This window comes from Taudactylus pleione, unplaced genomic scaffold (genome assembly GCF_031769625.1).
Source record: "Taudactylus pleione unplaced genomic scaffold, aTauple2 ptg000345l, whole genome shotgun sequence".
Lineage (NCBI taxonomy): Eukaryota > Metazoa > Chordata > Amphibia > Anura > Myobatrachidae > Taudactylus > Taudactylus pleione.
In genome coordinates this window covers 4,676,056-4,697,490 of record NW_028284746.1, presented here as the reverse complement: position 1 = coordinate 4,697,490, position 21,435 = coordinate 4,676,056, and the positions used below count along the sequence as shown (strand labels likewise).

The 21,435-nt window shown below is 41.9% G+C and overlaps 1 protein-coding gene across 2 annotated transcripts in view; it reads left to right on the top strand.

Annotated features, from left to right (window-relative positions):
- Positions 1–21,435, top strand: part of IPO11 (importin 11) — a 553,468-nt gene that overhangs the window by 289,965 nt on the left and 242,068 nt on the right. For both annotated transcript variants that reach the window (XM_088444066.1, XM_088444065.1), the window contains exon 23: positions 16,115–16,195. In XM_088444066.1, coding sequence (XP_088300192.1) covers positions 16,115–16,195 — 81 coding nt within the window. The remainder of the gene's footprint in view (positions 1–16,114; positions 16,196–21,435) is intronic.

Below are 21,435 nucleotides of genomic sequence, written 5' to 3'. Positions count from 1 at the left end.
CCGCCGGCATCCCGAATGTAAGTATCGGGGTGTTAGGGGGGAGGTTAGGGTTAGGTATCGCGGAGGGAGTGTTAGGATTAGGGTGCAGGGAGGGGGAGGTTAGGTTAAGGCACTAGGGGGGAGGTTAGGTTTAGGCACCGGGGACGGGGTCTTAGGTTTAGGGGAGGGGGTAGGTTAGACTTAGGCCCTGGGGGAAGGGGGGGGCTGGTTAGGGTAGGGATTAGGAAAATACTTATGTGCGTTCCTATGGGTGTTGGGATTCTGGCTGTCGGGATGCCTCTGTCTGTATTCTGACCAGCGGCACCACGTCAGCAGGGATTTCATGCCCAAGCCTTATATCACTGCAGTTTTCACATCACAATACTTTCTTGCACTACAAATATTAGCTTGATTGAACAGTCTGCAGCGTAAATAAACTAAAGCAGATCGATTAGTTCTGCTTTATTTTATTTGTTTTCTTTTTTCTATTATAAATTGCCTAACATGCATTGGCACCTTGCTAATATATGTTCATGGCGTATGCATTTATATTTGCTAAACAAGCTGGAGCTGTATTGAGTGCTGGTAGTGACTGAATGCCAAGTAAATTCCTGGAAACACTGTGATTGATACTAGGAGCTGATCGCTGCTTCAGTGACTGCATGTTTAATGATGAATGTCTGAGTTTGAGGAATGTTGGAAATGATCACCTCAAATTTTATAGAGTGTATGAGAAGGGATCCGGTCATAGCGTCGACATGGACTTTAGGCTGACAAGCAATATGTTGACATGGTAGAAAAAAAAGGTTGCCATTTATGAATGCCCAATAATCGCTAAACAGAAATAATTGCTTTCCAGACTTATATTGTGGTTCCAAAGCACAAAAGTTCTTATTGAAATAAAAAGAAAGTTACACGCTTTGATCTAACGCAATTAGCGCAAAAGACAATTAAATACAAAGGTACAGCCGGTACTTACGTGTGCGCACTGGATCCAGTAATCAGCTATCACACCTGATATCTGTGGTCAAAAGGGCATGACTGAGTACTGGCTCAAGTACACAAATATGTACCTTACAGGTCACAGGTAAAACAATAGAGACTAGCAAACATGATTTCATTGGTTCTTGCTCTTTGTCATTCTGGTATGATGCAGGTCATAGGTCAGTTCATATGGTGTCATTAGGGGTGTGTCCCAGCTCCTCAGAAGTTGCTTTGTGTGGTTTTCCCGCCGAAGAACTGGTTTAACTGGCTATCAGACACTACATACAGAGATTTACATTCTATCCACTAATTCCATATCATTCAGAACTTGCGGACGCATAATGCGATCTCCTTGCCGATTGAACCGGAGATCTGTGAATAAACAGGGATTTAGAATGGTACCAAACATGACTTGTCTGCTATCTTCTATACCTTAAATATCATATAAGTACATTCTGCAACATAATTGCTAACAAAACCTCTAATATTACGCGTAATGCTAGGGAACCTTTTTATAAGTGCTTGCATGTGTGAGAGTGAGATAATTGTGTAATTTCGCTAGTATGCGTTGTGCGTATAGTATTTTATATGTCGTATGAGTATATGTACAATGCAAATATGGGTTGTGCAGGTGTGTATGTTTACACTGATAATGTGCATTGTGCATGTATGTATGTTTTGTATTCGCTAATGTGCGTTGTGCGTATCCGCACCCGCATGCAGTAGCATGTCGGACTCCCGATATCAGGAGTTGCACAATAGCGTCGCTAGATATTAATTTGTAAGATTTGGTCTCAGCCAATCATCTGACTCCGACACATTCTAAAATGTCAACACAGTTAAAATGTCAACATTTAACATGTCGAAACCAGAATTTTGCTTACAGGTTTTGTTTGTTTTTGCTTATTTGTAGGGTTAGGCGAAAATAAGCAAAACAATGTGTCGACACTATAACCATGTCCACATTTTTGAATGTCGATATATTGCCTGTTGACCTAAAGTTCATGTCGACATTCTCAGTATCGACATTTCATACCTGACCTTAAGAGAATCCACAAGTTTGTGCAAGTAGCGTGACACGTTTAACGTGCAAACTGCACTGCATTGATTTCTTTTGACCGCAGAACAACTCTGCTTAGAAAATAATTCCCAAAACGCTGCTGCAAACAATCATATTGGTGACACTGAGCAACACCTTAGGGCCTCAAACACATGGATGTAATAGTAAAGTTTTAAAACATTATTCTCAGAGCCTATTAATAGTCCAAAATTGATGGAAGCTAATGGACCTAATGGCTATCATTTAGTCACTGTACTCAGCTTTCAGACACATTAACCCTCTGTACAATACAATGCACTTCTGTATGGTACATACTGTTAATGGACAGAAATGGAAATTCCTGGGTGAATGGTAGATATCAAACATAATAAAAGCAGTAAGAAAATATAGTGAAGGATAGCGTTAATATGCCTGTCCCGGACCCAAGAGACTAGGTAAATGTAAAAAACAATTTATTGTACTATAAACACCAGATGAAACTTATATCTACATAGACAATCAGTGGACAAATTAGTAACATGTATGAATGATCTTTTTTTTTTTTTAACATTTTATTAAAACATCTCAAGAATTTACGAGGTTATTAGTGATTTGCATGCCTAAATACTGATAGAAACAGACAAAAATGATAAATGAGTCTCGGATGAACAATCCACAGTCTCATCCAGAGTTGTATGTAAGGAGCACCAGCTGTATGCTCCAATATTATACCATTTGAGCTGTTTCTTTAATATCAGTCAATCTTTGAATAAAATGAAAGTTAAGAAGTAGCATATGACAACGTATCACTTCCGCAAATGTAATAACTCCAGCTTTGACCAACTCTCAGTGGGACTGCAATTACTTGTGTGATACTGAAGACGCTGCTATTTCACAGAAAGTCCCGACTATTGCAGGTGTAAAGTGAGTGGCTGACCAATATAACGCGTGTCTCTGTGCACTAAATGATATGGGGATAAAGACACTGGGACCGGACTTACATAGCACCTCCGTAGCCCAATTGTAGTAACTAGGACCAGGGCGTATATACAGATAAACTGCTCACCTAGTGTGAGTCCTCTGCCGTACAACGCCGGGTCCCGCCGCGCTGCACTTGTGTGTGTGGGAAACACTGCTTATGATGTAGTGGTTCTGCTGGTAAGGCGGCGGGCGGTGAATGCCGGGTCCCAGCTGTGAATGATTAAAATGCAGCAAGAGGCGCTCGTCCGAGCAATCAACTCCAGAGAACCAACAGCCGCAGCAGAAAGTTCAGTCTCCCCTGTATGGATACAGATCTGGGATAATGCAGCTTCGATCCACAAGAGCTCCCACAAGGATATGACAGGTCAGGAGTGCAGGGTTTACTTCAGGGACACCCTTAGCGCATTTCTTTCTCATTGAGAATTTCATCTGGTATTTATAGTAAAGACAAAAAAAAACCCACACAATCTGGCGCTGGATCTTCACACAGCTGTTTATAATTAAAAATCATACGGCTGCTTCAGACTCAAGATAGGTTATACCTGCCTATCAGAAAATACCAAGAAAAGAAAGAAATAGATAATTTTATTTATTACCAGTTATTGAAGCGCTGCCTATGTATTTAATGAATCCCTCACCAGCGTGTAGCGCCGCATCGTAGATGTGGGTTTTTTTCCCCCGAAGGGGGCGTGGCCACACATCCCACGATTAGGCCACACCCCCTACCCGCCCCCAGTCCGGCCCGAGCTGCTGCAGCATGCAGATGATGGTCGTTCAGTGTGTATGAACGACTATCATCTGCAGATCACTCGATCTGCAGATATATCTGTCAGGTGTGTACCCACCTTAACACAACATATACATAGAAAAAAGAAACAAACAAATCCACATCACTTTCAGGCAATGTACTTTGGACCTCATTCAGAGCCGCTTGCAAAAAGCAAGCGCTTGCTCTGAATGAGGGCGGCCACTTTTTTTTTTTCAAAAGCCGGCCTCCTGGCCACTCTCTAAGCTGTGACCACCCACAGCTTTTGCGAGCGGCCAGGTGATGGTCGCGACCATCGGGCTTGCAACAAGACCCTTGTGGTAGGGTGTCGTCTGCCGCAAGCCCCAGTGGGCTTCCGGCTCTAATAGAGCCGGAAGCTCACTATTCACATCGCTGGTGATGTCAGTAGGGCCGCCCACAAACGACAGGCATTCCTTCCATTTGTCCAGCCACCCCACCACCCCGCATACAAAACAGGGCGAGCTGCCGCCCCGTTTGTAGCGAGCCCCGGAGCGAGTGAATTTCTCACTCGCTACGGGGCTTGCGCACGCAGAGCGGCGTGTGCACTGCCCAGCCATCGATCCACTTGCGAGCGGGTCTGAATCAGGCCCTTTGTCAGATGTTATTTTGAAACAAATGAAAACATTTGCCTGTTTTGCAACACTACCCATGCAAAAGATATTTCTGATAAGTTAATAATCAGTGTGCATAGCACGCAGTGTTTCCAACACAAATTTAAAGTGTCTGGACTATAGCACATCAACACTTCAATACTTTTCAGGATGTTTCCAGCATTGAAACCATGATGAAGTTGATGACAATTAAATGGTGTATTCGCATTCAACTCAAATAGGATGAAAAACCACTTTAATAAAAAACTTTTGAGGAGCTTCCAATATTAAAACAATACAGATTCAGATTTGGGAATAGAGTAAGTAACTATGTACCTGGACAAACCATGTAGCAATGCAAGGGGTGCAAATACATACATTTTTATTTTTTGCATGTGGGGAAAATACTGTCTGCTTTTGCATGTAGCCCACAAATACTGGACAGCTTTATTATCACACTGCAATTTAGATGTCCATTTGGACACCTCCCTCCGAAATCTAACTCTCTCTACGCATGTTACATCTGCCCCACCTGCAGTGCAGCATGGTTTTACCAAGATGCTCAGCTACTTGCTCTTTCTGACTCTATTCCCTCAGGCCCCTGTGTTCCTTATCCTAGTGCTGCTGGGTCATTAAAATTAGCACAATATCCCTAAGTATACTGATGCTTTAGCTACAATGTATGAACACCTAGTAAGGATCTCTGTCACTCATCCATCTGAGCAGAAAGGGAAACACATTTCCCACAGATTCTAAATGAAGATTTTATTAGAAAGCACACAAAGGACATTCATATACTCACAGGAAGGCTGTATGACAGCAATGCTCCCCCACCCCAGGAACATATCACAGCCAGCCATCTGGACAGCCTATATCATTCAAGTAACACGTTTTCAGGACACTCCTTTTATACAAGTATAACGGTGGGAGGAGCACAATTTATGTAATAAGTAGTTATAAAAGAATAAAATATATATATATTATTGTAGACGTACTGTAAAAATCACAATGAGCTACCGTATTTTATTTAATTATAGATACAAAAGTTTCACGTTTGAATAGTAAATGTAACTTGTCTCTGCTTTATTTAGGTATCTCTTTATTGCGTCTGAGCCCTGAGGCACTGATTTGGATTATTCAGTATCAGATATATGAGCTAGATTAGATTTTTATTTTCCAAACTCCTTTACCTGTTGACTCGTCAGTCTTTCAAAGAAAAAAAGGGAGAGCAAATAATTTCTGTGCTCTCAGGAGTGCATCCTTCACTTAGGAAGAGCTGAGAGTCCCAAACTTATACAAATTAACGTCAGAAGAAGGCTGCCAGGAAGAGTCATTTATCTCCATCTGCTGTCCCCACTGAGAGTCAGGGTGACCCCACTTGTTAGAAGCAACAATCCCAATACAACCAGAGCAGGTGTTTGTTATAACTGCAGACAGGGTCACTTTGTGGCAAATGGGGCTAAGATGACTCTTCCCTGTTTTTTTCATTTAAATGAATTATTGTAATCTATATATATATATATTCACTTTTCTTCCATTAGGACTCAAAGCGCTTTGCAGAATAAAAATGGATACTATCAAGCCAACATATAAGGAATAAGAACACATAAAAGAGAGCTAAGCATTGGGAACCATGAATGTAGGGATGTATTAATGAAATGTTTGCATAAACAGGTAAATCTTGGAATATTTCTAGAGAAGGAGCCTCTCAGACTGTGCGACGTAGCAGGTTCCAAATATAAAAGCTTGGGCCCAAAATAAAGAATGGAAGAGTTTGGTACTATCAGTCGGCCTTCATCTGCAGGTCAAAGTGAAGGGAGTAAATGGAATCACAAGCTTCTCCAAGTGATAGAATGTATGCTGTATATAGCATGGCAAATACAGCAGGATGGAACCTGTGGAAAGCCACACAGCAAGTGTGCTCCTGAGAACATCCTCTATGACCTGCCAGGGAAACACAATTTGAACCAACTGAGGATGATGATGCCATCCAGCCCGCAGAAATAGTTTGCTCACTATTAGAATTCCATCGTTCAGTGTAAATTTTTGTAGAGAAGATAAGGAGGATTGAGATTAATCAAATGCCTGTGCACTTGCCACCAGCAGATCATTATACACACATACCAGGGCTGTTTCAGTGCTATGTTGACTCCTGAATCCTCACTGGAGTGCGTCATAAATATCATGGGTTGACAGACGGGTTTCCAGTTGGGTTGCAACTACTTTTTCAATTACCTTTCCTAGAAATTGAAAGTTTGATACTGGTCTGAAGTTAGTCATCCAGTATGGGCCTAAAGAGGTCTGATAACTGCTTCCTTTAGTGGTGCAGGAAAAACACCTGTCTGCAAAGAGTGTTAAACTGCTTTGGAAAATACTGGATCAATCACTGTACACCAATACACCCTGTTAGTAGGTTTGTTGAGGCAAGATCAAGATCACAGGTGGTGGGATGCAACTCTAAAGTAATTGCAAAAATGTATTCTACATCCAGGGGGTCAGAACTTGTCCAAGAGGCCAGATAACCAGCACCAAGAATCAGAAAACCTTGGCACTGTTGGGATTCCATCTCGGGTGGAGAGTAATATTATCTGCAAACTCATTGGACCTTGACTGGGAGAGGTTGGACCAGGTTGCAGACATAATGGTCTGTAAGCAACTAAACCCTTCTGAAAACGCTGCTCTGGTCTGTTGTTTGGTGCCATAATCTTCACTTGACAGGAACTCTGACTTCTTATGGGTTATTATGCACTGGTATTCTTCTATATACCTTGTAGTTTCGACATTCCCTCTATTGTGCAAGTCTTCAAGCCTGTGATTCCTGCTCTTCAAATCCTCATTGCTGTGTCAGACCAAGATACTTTGTGATGTTATATGAGTGATACTATACAAACAGGAGGGATAGTATTTATTGCAGCCATCACATCCCTAATATAGTAATGGACAAAAGAGCTCTAAATTTGCTGTCTGAGCCTGGGATGTAACACCCCTCTTTGAATGATACCTGGTCACCTCCATGGCACAATCCTACTTTGGGGGATTACGAATGGAACCCAAATGGGGTTGTGGTCTACATAAATTAGGCCAAATACTTGTCCCCAGATCTGTTAACGAATATAGTGTGTGACCACTTTTATGCAAAGCATAGGGAATGTATTGTGTTTGGACCTGATGATTCATTGTATAGAAAAGGTCTTATCACTGACCCACAGATTGAAATCCCCCAGAAGAAGCCATCTTTGATGCTCCAGTACTAGACGTATGTATCCACATACAATCTGTAGATCTTCAAGAAATTGCAAACATTGTTGCTAGTCTAGCTCAAATCGCACCAAAATGCCCCATTTAGTGCGCCATGTACTTTGCTACTTAGCCGCGCCAAAACAGTAATTAGTACCTAGTACACTATAAGAGAACTAAAATGCAAAAAGGATAGAGGAAAGAATAGAGCAATGAAAAAGTAAAGAGTGGTAAAGTTCTGGAAAAAGTAGTACACAATCTAGGTTACACAGGCAAAAGACAAATTTACTGTGCTTAATGGTGAGCAATCAATATATACACATTGTATTATTAAAGTATTGTTGTATCTGTATTCATTGGATTAAAGAGCTCTGGAAAAATATAAATGGACTATGGGGAATAGGATGATGTAGCTTTACTTGTTAGCACCATCACAAAAAGTACATACAATGATAAACTGACACTGTCATACAGAGCAAAGGGGGATGTTTGTGCTGTATTAAGCGTGTGGTATGAGATGTCGACATGAGAATGTTGATATGGTCATAATGTTGACATTGACATTCATCATGTAGACACTGTTGAAATGTCGACATTATAGAATTTTAACTTATCGTCCCTGGTGGCCCAGTGGTGACTTTCCTGCTTCTGACGGCTGCAGGGGCTCCAGCGTAGCTTCCGGGTTCCAGCAGTTATGTGACCATCACTTTTGGGCCAGACCTGTGATCCTGGTACATATACTTCCCCTATCGCCTACCCCTAACCTCCCTCTCCCCGCTGCCTACCTCTCACCTCTCCCTGCAACTTAATCCTAACCCTCCCGCACGCAGCCTAACCCTAACGTTAACATTCTGACAATGTCGACATTTTACATGTCGACTATCTGTGAATATCGACACGTTGCCTGTCGATATTTCAACAATGATAACAATATTTTATCATCATACCTGTCGACATTGTACTGTATATGCCGACCTAATGAATACATCTCCCTGTATTAATGCATTATTTTATGCAATGTATGTCATCTTCAGCATTGCACAATGATATACTAGCTGGATACAGTAGGTAGTGTCCCAGCATTCAATCTGTGGAAAGTTTGGCATGGTCATAGATAAAGTATGTATGGGTGATGTCAGAATCACATTGTGCAGCAATAGCTCATGCAGAACATTACTGTTCGGATTATTTACATTTAATAATAAAAGTGGGAGTTTAGTTTAATTCATTTACCTATATAATTATTTTTTAGACCCTTTAACTTCACATTTATAGTCCTTTTAGAAATTACATTAGTAAACCTGGAAATTAAGCATAATTACATTTAATTAAAATGTTTCCTTTGCATATTAGATGATACTGGCAAAATACTGACATATTATCAAGGCAGTCATTTATCTTACAGCTCACACGGTTTTATTGTAAATTGAAACAATATGTTATTGGTATGGTACACAAATAATTTAGGTAATGACTCTCTTAATGTAACATACAGATTGCTGCCATTCTGGACATAATTGTAGGGAAACAGGTCAGTTCAGATATTTTATACATGACCCTGACGCTTAATCAGTGTATAAGCTCTTTCTTTCATATTTTCTCCAATGATGATAGATAGATAGATAGATAGATAGATAGAACCCAGATAGAGCTGCACTCTCCGGACTTCACAAAATAAAAACTCACACTTCACATTATATCACAGTCTCCTTCGCCGACGTTTCGGGTTTATTAACACATCTTCAGGGAACGTAAAGAATACAAATTACTTTCTTACCTTAAATAGACACCCACTGTGATAACCATGCCATCCAGCCACAGGCTCCATCTGCTGTGCATGCAGGACTTCCAGGTAGAGCCCGGGCACGCCCCACGCAAGAGCAACACCGCCCCTGGGCAGTCTGATGCTGAATAGCGTTATGTTATTTTCTTGCACTTTTTATTTTATGTTTCTTGCAATACTCCTATGATTGGTTGGAGCTTAATAGCATATGCTTACATCATGATGACATAATGTAGCCTCTTTCTGGCTTTAATTACCTGTGCCCTATTTAAACATGTTGTCTTCACTTGTACCATTGCTTGACAAAGGGCTCTGTGCATCCCAAAACATTGCTTCTACTTTGACGTGTATGTTGTAAGCCTCAATATGTTTCCCCTAACATTTGGAGTGCCGTGTATTTCTCAACTTTATATAGACTCACCTTTGGCACCCTGCCTAAGACATATTGTTGGATTGGAGTGCCCAACTCCACAATCACTATCTATATCTATCTGTATATAGTGTATCGCTATCTATCATCAAATGTTTGAAACATTGGATTGAAAGAGATTGTCGCCTGCTTAGGTGCCATATTCATAAGTACTGCTCTGCTATATCCGATTAGATTTAAGCCAGCCTGTCTGTTTCTGGGGACGGCAGCCGAGCGCATTGCAAACTATATAGAAAGTGGAGTACTAATCAAGCTGTGGTGTGTGTATAGTATATAAACTAGTAAATAAATTACAAATATAAAATAGTTCCCCTTGCGCAAGAATAGAAGCAGCAAAGAATATTACAAGGTGTTATCCAAACGTCTCACAAGTACGAGTAAATGAAAATATGGAAATTCTGTGCTCCACTGTAAGGTTAAGATCTATATGTGTATTATAAAAGTCCAATATTGTTATATGAAACAGGATCAGTCTTTATGATTGTTAAATCAATTCAGTACCAAATTTTCTTAGTTTCTTCTCAGCCTCTTTAGAGTGTCTTCTAACGTTGTGCCATAAAAACACAAAGACAATGTATATAGTGTAGTACTTATAAAATCAAATGGGGAGATGTGACCTCCATTATGCACCCACACCTGTGAATGTGGTGCCTTGAGGACTCCAACCTGAGAAACCAGGTCTTAGCATTATCGTGTGCATCCTTAGATACAACTTTTTTGCATCTCTTTTTGCAGAAATTGCGTCAATGTGATGTGACTAGGACAGACCAGCAGACTGTGCTGATTAATTTGATATGTGACACTTGTATATCTGTGTACGCCTTAGTTTCGGAATCTGTATACGAAGTGCTATCATGTAATGGGCACAAATTTTTTCATTCCAAGTTCCGTTGTGCTTCATTAGAGTTAGACGCATTTTCGACAAAAATAGACGTTTGGCGCTAGCAGAGTAGCGCGGGACCTGGAGGCTCTTTCATGCCAGGCAAGTCGCCTGATGTATAAGGACACATCTGTACAAGTAAGCAGTGTATTTATCACCTTTCCACTGGGTGACATTCTTGCCTTCAGGTACATCACTCAAACGGTGTAGGTGCATTTGGGAGGTCACATCTTCTAAAGCGGCTTTGAAGACACTAAGAAAATTCAGTACTGAATTGACTTAACAAGCCTAAAGACTGATCCTGTTAAATATAAGAATTTTGGACTTTTGTAATATGCATTTAGATCTTATTCTTACAGTGGAGCGCAGAATTTTAATTTTTTTTTTCATTTAGTAGTAAATAAATGGACCCTGCATCTGTCAGGTCACCTCAGCTGCCCTGCTTCCTCAGCAGCTCACCCTATTCCGCCCCCTCTCTTCCCCACCCACTCCTCTCACCCCTCCCTCCTGGCCCATTATACTGTACTTACCACCCCAGTTCCAGTCCTCTTCTCTCCCATCGGAGCTGGGGTGCACATTAGATTTGACGAGCCACAGCTGCAATTAGGTCATTACGCAAATGTGTGTGATCACGGACATATATATATATATATATATATATACATACACACTACCATTCAAAAGTTTGGGGTCACTTAGAAATTTCCTTATTTTTGAAAAGCACTGTTTTTTTTCAATGAAGATAACATTAAATTAATCATAAATACACTCTATACATTTTAATGTGGTAAATGACTATACTAGCTGCAAACATCTGGTTTTTAAAGGAATATCTACATAGGTGTATAGAGGCCCATTTCTAGCAACCATCACTCCAGTATTCTAATGGTACATTGTGTTTGCTAAGTGCGTTAGAAGACAACTGGATGATTTGAAAACCCTTGTTCAATTATGTTACCACAGCTGAAAACGGGTTTGCTCGTTAGAGAAGCTATAAAACTGGCCTTCCTTTGAGCTAGTTGAGTATATGGAGCATCACATTTGTGGGTTCGATTATACTCTCCAAATGGCCAGAAAAAGAGAACTTTCATGTGAAACTCGACAGTCTATTCTTGTTCTTAGGAAAGAAGGCTATTCCATGCGAGAAGTTGCCAAGAAACTGAACATTTCCTACAACAGTGTGTACTTCTCCCTTCAGAGAACAGCACAAACAGGCTCTAACCAGAGTAAATAGAGAAGTGGGAGGCCCCGGTGCACAACTGTGCAAGAAGACAAGTACATTAGAGTCTCTAGTTTGAGAAATAGACGCCTCACAAGTCCTCAACTGGCAGCTTCATTAAATGGTACCCGCAAAACGCCAGTGTCAGCGTTTACAGTAAAGAGACAACTTCGGGATGCTGGCCTTCTAGGCAGATTGGCAAAGAAAAAGTCATATCTGAGACTGGCCAATAAAAGGAAAAGATTAATATGGGCAAAAGAACACAGACATTGGACAGAGGAAGATTGGAAGAAATTCTTATGGACAGACATCGAAGTTTGAGGTGTTTGGATAACAGAAGAACATTTGTGAGACGCAGAACAAGTGAAAAGAGTGCCTGACGCTATCTGTCAAGCATGGTGGAGGTAATGTGATGGTCTGGGGCTGCTTTGGTGCTGGTAAAGTGGGAGATTTGTACAAGGTAAAAAGAATTTTGAATAAGGAAGGCTATCACTCCATTTTGCAATGCCATGCCATACCCTGTGGACAGAGCTTGATTGGAGCCAATTTCCTCCTCCAACAGGACAATGACCCAAAGCACACCTCCAAATTATGCAAGAACTAATTAGGGAAGAAGCAGGCAGCTGGTATTCTGTCTGTAATGGAGTGGCCAGCGCAGTCACCAGATCTCAACCCCATTGAGCTGTTCTGGGAGCAGCTTGACCGTATGGTACGCAAGAAGTGCCCATCAAGCCAATCCAACTTGTGGGAGGTGCTTCCGGAAGCATGGGGTGAAATTTCTTCAGATTACCTAAACAAATTAACAGCTAGAATGCCAAAGGTCTGCAATGCTGTAAAAGTAACATACCTTGACGAAAGCAAAGTTTGAGGGACAAAATTATTATTTCAAATAAAAATCATTATTTCTAACCTTGCCAATGTCTTGACTGTATGTTCTATTCATTTTGCAACTCATTTGATAAATAAGTCAGTGTTCATGTAAAACATGAAATTGTCTGGGTGACCCCAAACTTTTGAACGGTAGTATATATACATACATATATATATATACACTCATACATTAAAACCACCTTCCTAATATTGTGTAGGCCCCCCCATGTTCTGCCAAAACAACTCTGAAACGTCGAGGCATGGATTCTACATGACCTCTGAATGTGTCCTGTGGTACCTGGCACCAAGATGTTAGCTCTATTTTTCAAGAATAATAATTTCTGCAATATTCATTTTTATTCCATGGAGATTTTTTATGTGATGTTTTAGTATTATCTTTGTTGACCGGTCAATGAATTATATACAGTATGTGATAATAAATGTTTATAATTTTGTATCTCTGATTTTTTCCTATACCAACTTTCATCTTAATATCAGCGCAAGGGTGTTTTAGTGTTGGTTTTTTTTTGTGTAACACCTAGTGGTAAATTTACTAAGAATCGAGTCTGGGAGAGTTTGCTTTTTTTTCAACTCGATTAGCTTCACCGAAACTCAGGTGATTTGTGGCTCCTGAGACTCTCAAATTTACCAAGATGTGAGTTAAGCTGAGAGTGAGATGTCCGATGGTGAAGCAGAACGAGATTTCTCTCCCGAGTAGCAGGTTTTGCAGGAGATGACTCTCCCGAGATTGCAGTGTCTTCTCTCTGCAAAACCCTCCCGAGCAAGCAGCCTGCACATATCCGTGAGATATGTGTAAGCTGCTTGTGTTTTAGGCTGTACAAAAACGGGTCAGAAGTTTAAAAAAAAAATTACATAGCCCCCCCCCCCCAAAAAAAAGACTAGCCATCCCCGGACTTGCCAGCTAGTCTTGGTTCTTTAAATTACAGGGAAAGTGTGTAGGGTTCCGCTGTAATTTAAGAACCAGGACCAGGCATCAGGGACAGAGCTGGTTTTAAGTATAGGGAGAAAAAAAATTGGCGTGCGGTTACCCCTATATTTAAAACCAGCTCCAGGCCCTTTCTAGCGGGGGACAGATGCCACAGCCAGGGGTGCCCTTTCACCGGGCCCCCCAGCCGCAGCATCAGCCATGACCGCTAGTCAGTCCAGGCCAGGGATCCCTGAGGAGTTGGGGACCCCCCCCCAATAAAGGGGTCCCCCTCTCCAGGGCACCCCTGGCCTAGGCTGATAACCCAGGGCTATCCCCGCCACCCCGGGGCGGTGGGTGGCAGGTTAATAGTGTTGGTGTAGTGTGTACAAATTTTAATTATTCACATTGTCTTTACAGTTTAACTCCAGATCCAAGCAAGCCTCCCCAGCATGCTGGTACTTGGAGAACCATAAGTACCAGCATGTGGGGCATTAATGGCCCACTGGTACTTGTAGTTCGCCTGGAAAGAAATGTGTAAAAAACACACAACACACCATGAAAATAAAGATTTATTACATCCATACACACTCACACATACTTACCTGCAGCCTGATGTTCACGTCCCCTTCTCAAAGAATAGTATCCAAGGGAAGTACCTTAAAAAAAAAAAAAATACTCACCTTTTGTCCCACCATGTTCTCCGCAGTAATCCAAATAAGGCTCCGGACACACTGTAACTACTCGCTACATTACGCTAATGACAGCTCATGAGAATGAGTTATCATTAGACCCGCACCGCGAGCCATTCAGCGATGGCTTCACAATAGCAGCCGCTCATTGGCTGGGATCCACATGGACTTGAATGGCTCCTCCACGTGGGTCACAGCCGATTAGCGGCCGCTAATGTTAAGCCGCCGCTGATTGGCTTGTGGCCCGGCACTAATCATAGCTCAGTCTCCCTGAACTATCATTAGCGTAATGTAACTACATGGTGTAGCGTGTAGTTAGTGTGTCCGGGGCCCTATTTGGATATCATATCTGATATCTGTAGAAGTGATCAGAATGCTCATTGTTATGATGCTATAACTATTCTGAACTTTGTTTTCTTCATTTATGAAGAAGGGTTAGCAGGGCACACCAACTGAATATGCACACCTGACAGAGGTTAATGTAGTCATCTACTATAATCCTGTGTAGCATTATTATTATTAACTATTTATTAAATACCACACCAGTTGAACTTGGCTCTCAAGGATTCATTGGAGTTCTAAATGCAGATAAGTCTCTCTGAAATGAAAATGGACTTCTGGGTGGGATGTAGTCAAGAAGCTGGCTTCCCGACTGTCAAATCCCGGCATGGGACTAATAATAGGCGTCGAAATCCTGACACCTATATTATCCACCCGCCTAAATACTGACGCCCTGCATACCGACCGGCGGTTACCCGGGCTTCGCGAGTGGACAGCCGCTATTAGGTTTAGGGGCTCCCGGGAGGGACTTAGGTTAGGCACCCCCCCGCGGGAGGGTTAGGGTAGGGGAAGGGGGGGTTAAGGTTAGGCACCTCCCGGGAGGTTTAGGGTGCGGGGAGGGAGGGGGTTAGGTTTAGGCACACATGGGGGGGGGTTAGGCATTAGGAGAGGGGGGTTAGGCACCCCTAAGGGAGGGTTGGGGGGGAGAAGGTTAGGGATAGTTTACTTACCTGCCCTGTCGGGATGTGCGCTGTTCGGGCTGCCGGCATCGGGATTTGAACCGCTGGGCTCCCATCTGCCAGTCATTCATACCGATCCCTTCTGGGTTATTCCTTTTACATAACTGAGGAGAATTGTTTGAAATATTCCCCAACTTTTCTTACTGTTCTAATGGAGTTCCACACAATGCTGTTTTCACTAATGTAGAAGCAGGATGTTATCAAATTAGGGATTTTGGTGACCCCTTATTTTATACATAAGCTCTTGTCTGAAGGGTGCATTGATTGATCTCATCACTTGATTAGGTCCCGATGCATTTAACTGTCATTCCATCACAACATGTAGGGGCTGATTAAATTAGCCACAAGGTTATGCCAGAAACGCGTGTGGTAATGTATCCCACGACCAGGGAATCTTGCTTGTTTCACCTCCCACTTCATAGAGGTGCAAGCAATTATTACTGTGCAGTTTAGTCTTTATAGTGTAAGTGTTCTCTCTTATTTACTGTATTTGTCTTTTTATGTTATACTTGTACAGTTTATATCACAATCTCCCTGCTTGTACAGAGAAGCCTATTCCACAACAAGAAGGTGGAATGTCAGGATCCTGACGTGAACAATTAATCATGCACGTTGCTGAGCGTGTCTACATGAGTAACTAATAAAGAGATGGTTATTTTGTGAATATCCCAGTTACACAATTTTGTTTTCCATTTTCAGATGTACGGAGCCAATCTTTGTCAGTCCTTTCTGGAACTCCTAAAAGATATAACCATGGAAGGTCAGGTCCAAGTGCTTAAGGTACTGTCATGTTCCTGTTTGAACTTCTCACCAATGGAAATGTAAACGGTCATAAATGCGCCCACAAGATGTATATTTTATGTATTGTTTTCTTTAGTCTATACAGTTTACACATACATATTAAAAGATCTTTGCCCATAACTAAAATTACACTATAATACCTACACCTCAGTGCTCAGTTCCTCCACAGTTTGTGACATTCTAGCAACCGACAGCCTCAGGTCATTGATTCATTCTCCTGGTGGAAGACACAGAAGGTAGTTTGGAATTCATTTGCGCATAGCATTAAATGGAGTCAATATTAAGACATGAAATGCACATGTGCAGTTTAAACACACAGGGCCTGATTCAGAGCCGCTCGTAAGCGGCCACTCGTTTGCTCCGAGCGATGTTCGCCCATCTGCGCATGCGTATGGGTGGTAATGCGCATGTGCCAACCAGTCATTGCGGTCGGAAATTGTGCGCTCGCAAAATAGCGAGTGCCTGCTAATTTGAGTGACAGGATGAGGCGTTTGTGGGTGGTAACGGGAAGGTGCTTGAAAACGGGGAGTGGAGATCCGAACGCAGGCGTGCCAAACGGTCAAAACGGGCGTTTTAAGGGTGTGCATAATTAACAAAGCAGCGTCATCGGCCACGTCACTTGGTTGTCTCTTCGCCTGAACTGTTCGCATGATTGCGGTAGGAAAATCCAACCACAAGCACTGCGAGCAGTTCAGACGCCTTTCGATGTACTCGATTAATCTAATAAATAGCGGAGATGACGTAGGATGCGAACGGCCAGGGGGCGTCTTTACAAAATAGCGAACGCATGTTTCATTCGCTCGCTCAGACATAGAGGCGTCAACAGACCGCAAAGAGCGAGCGCTCAATTTAAATAGCCGGCCCCTTTTTCTGAACGACCGTTCGCAAATAGCGTCCGGCTCTGAATCAGGCCCACAGTCCTCTACAACGTGAAAGCTACTATAGGACTCTGACACTCTTGTGTAATGTGCTTCAATATTTATATCAAAATTCTACCTGATGAGAAAAAAATAATTTCAAATTTAGAGGTTTGATTACAAGAATGTAGATGTTGGTCCAGTGACATGTCGCCAGTCATATTGGGCGCAGTAGGTGCTAGAACTATACAGCTATTGCATCCTGGATGAAAATTACAGATACGGTATGTCCTCATACACTATTTCTGCAGTCGTGCCAAACAGCCCTTCTCTGCGCACCAGGTCCCGTCACCAAGCGTCTTTTTTGTCCACAAATGCTCCTTAGTTGCAATCTCATGAATCTGTATACTAATGCAGCAATGCTACAATGCAGCGGCCGCCCCTAAACTAATGCTACAATGCAGCGTCCAGCACTTTTTCCACTTCAGGTTCTGTTGTGCTTCATATACAGACTCAGACGGACATTTAAATTAATCAGCGCAGTCTTGTGAAGTGGTTTGTCACATCCAATAGCGACTAAGATGAATTTTCGGGCGATAAAGATGCTCGACTAAAGCCGAGTCACACGGGACCTGGCGACTCACTTACGCCAGGCGTCTCGTGCCGCATGGCGTATTGAGGCTCGGTGTATGAGGCACACGTCTGTAGACTTCAAGAGTAAAATAAGAACTGCTGACACAAAGCAGAATCTACCCTTTCTCCTGCAGTCATGTGATTCTCCACGTTTCATCACACGCTGCTGTACCAAAGGTGCCGACTCTGCAAGTGCCGCAGCTGTTTGAGCGTCCCCAGTATTTGCGCTAAGACCGCCACTAACCATGTCTATTCCTGAAGCTTTTAAGTCACATGGGGTAGGGTGGTTGGTAACGTGAGCACTCCCAATCACTTGAAAGTGTTGGCTCCGTGGGCTGAACTTAAAATCGAAACTTCTGCAGATGGAGCTTGTTCATGTATCTGGTCAAGTCACATTATTATCCTACATATTCAGATGTTTCATTAGAACCCCTAGCCTGTGATTCTTGGAGCATAATTGGTAAACATGGGGCACGGCTTTCTTACTAACAGGCACCTATGCAGTTCTGCTTGTCTGGGTGAGGAATTTTAATTATATAAATAACATTTAATGACCTTTTTAACACCTGTATTGTACATATGGAAGACTTATTACTAGGGGTGAGCGGATTCGGTTCTACTCGGTTCCGTTCGTTTTTTAAATCCGAACGGAACCGAATCCGCTCACCCCTACTTATTACATGCAAGAACTAAAGTAGTAAACAGGAGTCAAAGCACATTCAGAAAGAGAAGAATACAGAACCTGACGCACAGACATTGCAGTGTCTCGCCTATATAGTAGTGCACTCCTACAATATACTTTAGTTGTAGATTCCCACTTTGATAAATGAGAACTTACAGTGACTGGACACAATACAGAAACACTGAGAATCTGAGATATGTAGTCATCATCTTATTATATCATTTAGCAGGAAGGTGTATTTGTTGAGAGCAGCACGAATGTTCATCCTGATTACATTACGTGATTCAACCATGGAGTTCTAATCGGAAATATATTTCTGCTTTAAAGCTTTGATCTCTGCTCAGAACAGATGTTCTTGTACTTTCAACTCTATTGATGCAGAGTCTGGTTAGGTATTCTTAAGATGTGCTTTTTGGGTTGTTATCTTCTTTTTTGTATTACCTCAATAGACTGAGAAGAAAAGAGTCAGGGAGATTGGTGTTCCCGTTCTTTTCTTTCATTCTTTTTAATTCTTCTGTCACAAGCTTTTTTTTTTCACCAGCTTTAGTGTCTATTGTGAAATCAATTTTGTATATGATAAATGTAGCGAAGTGTCTTAGAAAGTATTCCTCAGAACTGAGACTAAACGCAAGATTGTTGGAGACCTAATATTGAATGTGTCTATCCTGCATTAAAGGTCAGATGTCTACAGAATTGTAGAACTATTATCATTTTGCGTACATACAGTGCTGCAAGATGACGCCTAAGACACAGTGTGTCACCTGAGTTTACGAGAAACGTTTAATGGAAATGTTTAAAATTAATCTTTATTAATGTGCCAGGCATATCTTTCACTTCCATCTGTTTCTGATTGACAGTCACAAACATCTTATTTCATTACGCAGAATAGAAGCAACAGCTTCTAGGATTCTGAAAGTAATCTGATAGTTTTGCATTTTTATATGTGTATCACTGGTAGCCGAAAGCCTCTGTAAATCGCCGCTGGCAGATTGTTAAAGGGCTGTTTAGGGCAGTAGCTAAGGCCTTTAAGAGACCAGACTTTGCCTATTCAGAATCAGGGCAGCAAGACAAGACCTGACAAGAGATGCAGCGAGCTTGTGGTGAGAGGATTGCTGTATGACCTTGGGGAGATGCTGTTGCTGTTTATTGCAAAATATTTGGAGCATGAGGCTTTCTGACTGCATTAGATGTAGACTCGAGCTTAATGGGCTGATGTGTGCTCCAGAACTCTGTACAGGGGGTTGAAAAAAATAACAAAAAAAAGATAACTGTAGATGATTATTAGCATTTATATAGCGCCAGCATATTTCAAAGCGTTTTTTGATTGGGAACACACTTAGAAGGGTATTCAATTTGGAGCGAAAAGTCCGGAGTTTCCGCATGGCGAGGTTTTCGCAGCACATCGGAGGTTTTGCCAGCGAAAAGTATCGCGCGTGCCCCCTCTTATACCCGTATTCAATTTGGAATCGTCGAAAACGGGACCCAGCGAAACTGAAATCAGCAAAAACTTCGTCTGATTAGCCCAGCTGAAGGTTTTTGGGGTCTTTAAACGGGCTCGATAGCTGCTATTTTGGGGATTTGGGAAGGTGATGAAGAATAGTATTTAGGAGGTTTTTTTCCTGAAAATAAGTAGTCCCAGCAAATTTGGGGTGCTTGAAAATGGGGGTCAGCATCTTTAAAAGTTGCTAAAGTGAAGTTTTTAAAAAAGTGAAAAATCCACCTTTCGCAAGGACCTGCAATGAAAAAAACACTTGGGGCACACTTGATTGTAGTTCGCTAGTTTTTAACTTTGGTCCCCCAAATTTTTTTTTTCGCCCCCAAAATGAAAGTGCTTTTTTTGGGGGTGTTCTAAGGTCTTTTTAAAAAATTTTTTGACACAGATTACCTTTGGGGGTCTGTCTGAAGGCTGCACGGGTGTTCCTGCAACGTTGCACCCCAAAACCCCAATTCTGTACTTTTTTCCGCCACCTATTCATATGCGATACTTTTTTGACGGGTCGAATGCATTACACTTTCCGCCTAGGCGAAAAGTTTTCAAACTGAATACGGGGATAACTTTCCGCCGGGCGAAATGACGTCATCGGCGAAACTTTTTCGCCTATTCCGGCTTTTCGCTCCAAATTGAATACCCCTATTAGTATAAATCAAAACTGGGTGTTAACAAACAAACAGGAGGAGATGTATCAAACCTAGGAGAGAGAGATCAGCTTCTGCTTGTGGTTTAAAAGATAGGCAGTAAAAAGGTCGACAGTGGCTAGATAGACACAATGGGCCAAATGTAATAGGGTGAGAGTTTAGAAAATGTGAGAGAAAACTCAGCCAATGTAATAAAGTCACAGAACAAACAAACTCACATGTTTTTCAGACTCAAAAAAACTCTCAAGATTTAAACTCGTATCCAGGTGTTTCCTGTTTTGAAAATACAACTCGATCAATGTATTAGTGTCAGAGTTTTACTGCTAAACTCTCACATTTTCTAAACTCTCACCCTATTACATTTGGCCCCATATGTTAGACAGTCAATCAGTCGACAGGAGCAAAAGGTCGACATGGCAGGAGGTCAGCAGGTATAAATGGTCGACCTGATCAAAAGGGCGTCACATAAAACTGGTCGACACACAAATGGTTGACACATTTTTTTTTTCTAACCCTCCCCTTGGTGCCTTACCCTAACTGTCCTTTGTAGTGCCTAACCCTCTGGTAAGTGCCTAACCCTTCCTCCTGGTGCAGAACCCTAACCGTCGGAGCAAGTGTCTAACCATTGGGGTAAGTGCTTCACCCTAAACCTAACCCTTAGAAAAAAAAAACAAGAAAAAAAATGTGTCGGCCATTTGTGTGTCGACCAATTGACCCTATCGACCTATTGACTGGCTAACATCTAGTGTCTAAATAGTCGACCTTTTTACTTATTCTATCGTCCGGATATGCCATTATTCAAACAAAGGGCGAGATGTATCAAAGTTTGCAGAGAGATAAAGTGGAGTACCAGCCAATCAGCTCTTAGCTGCCATTTTTCAAGCACAGCCTGTAAAATGACTTAGGAGCTG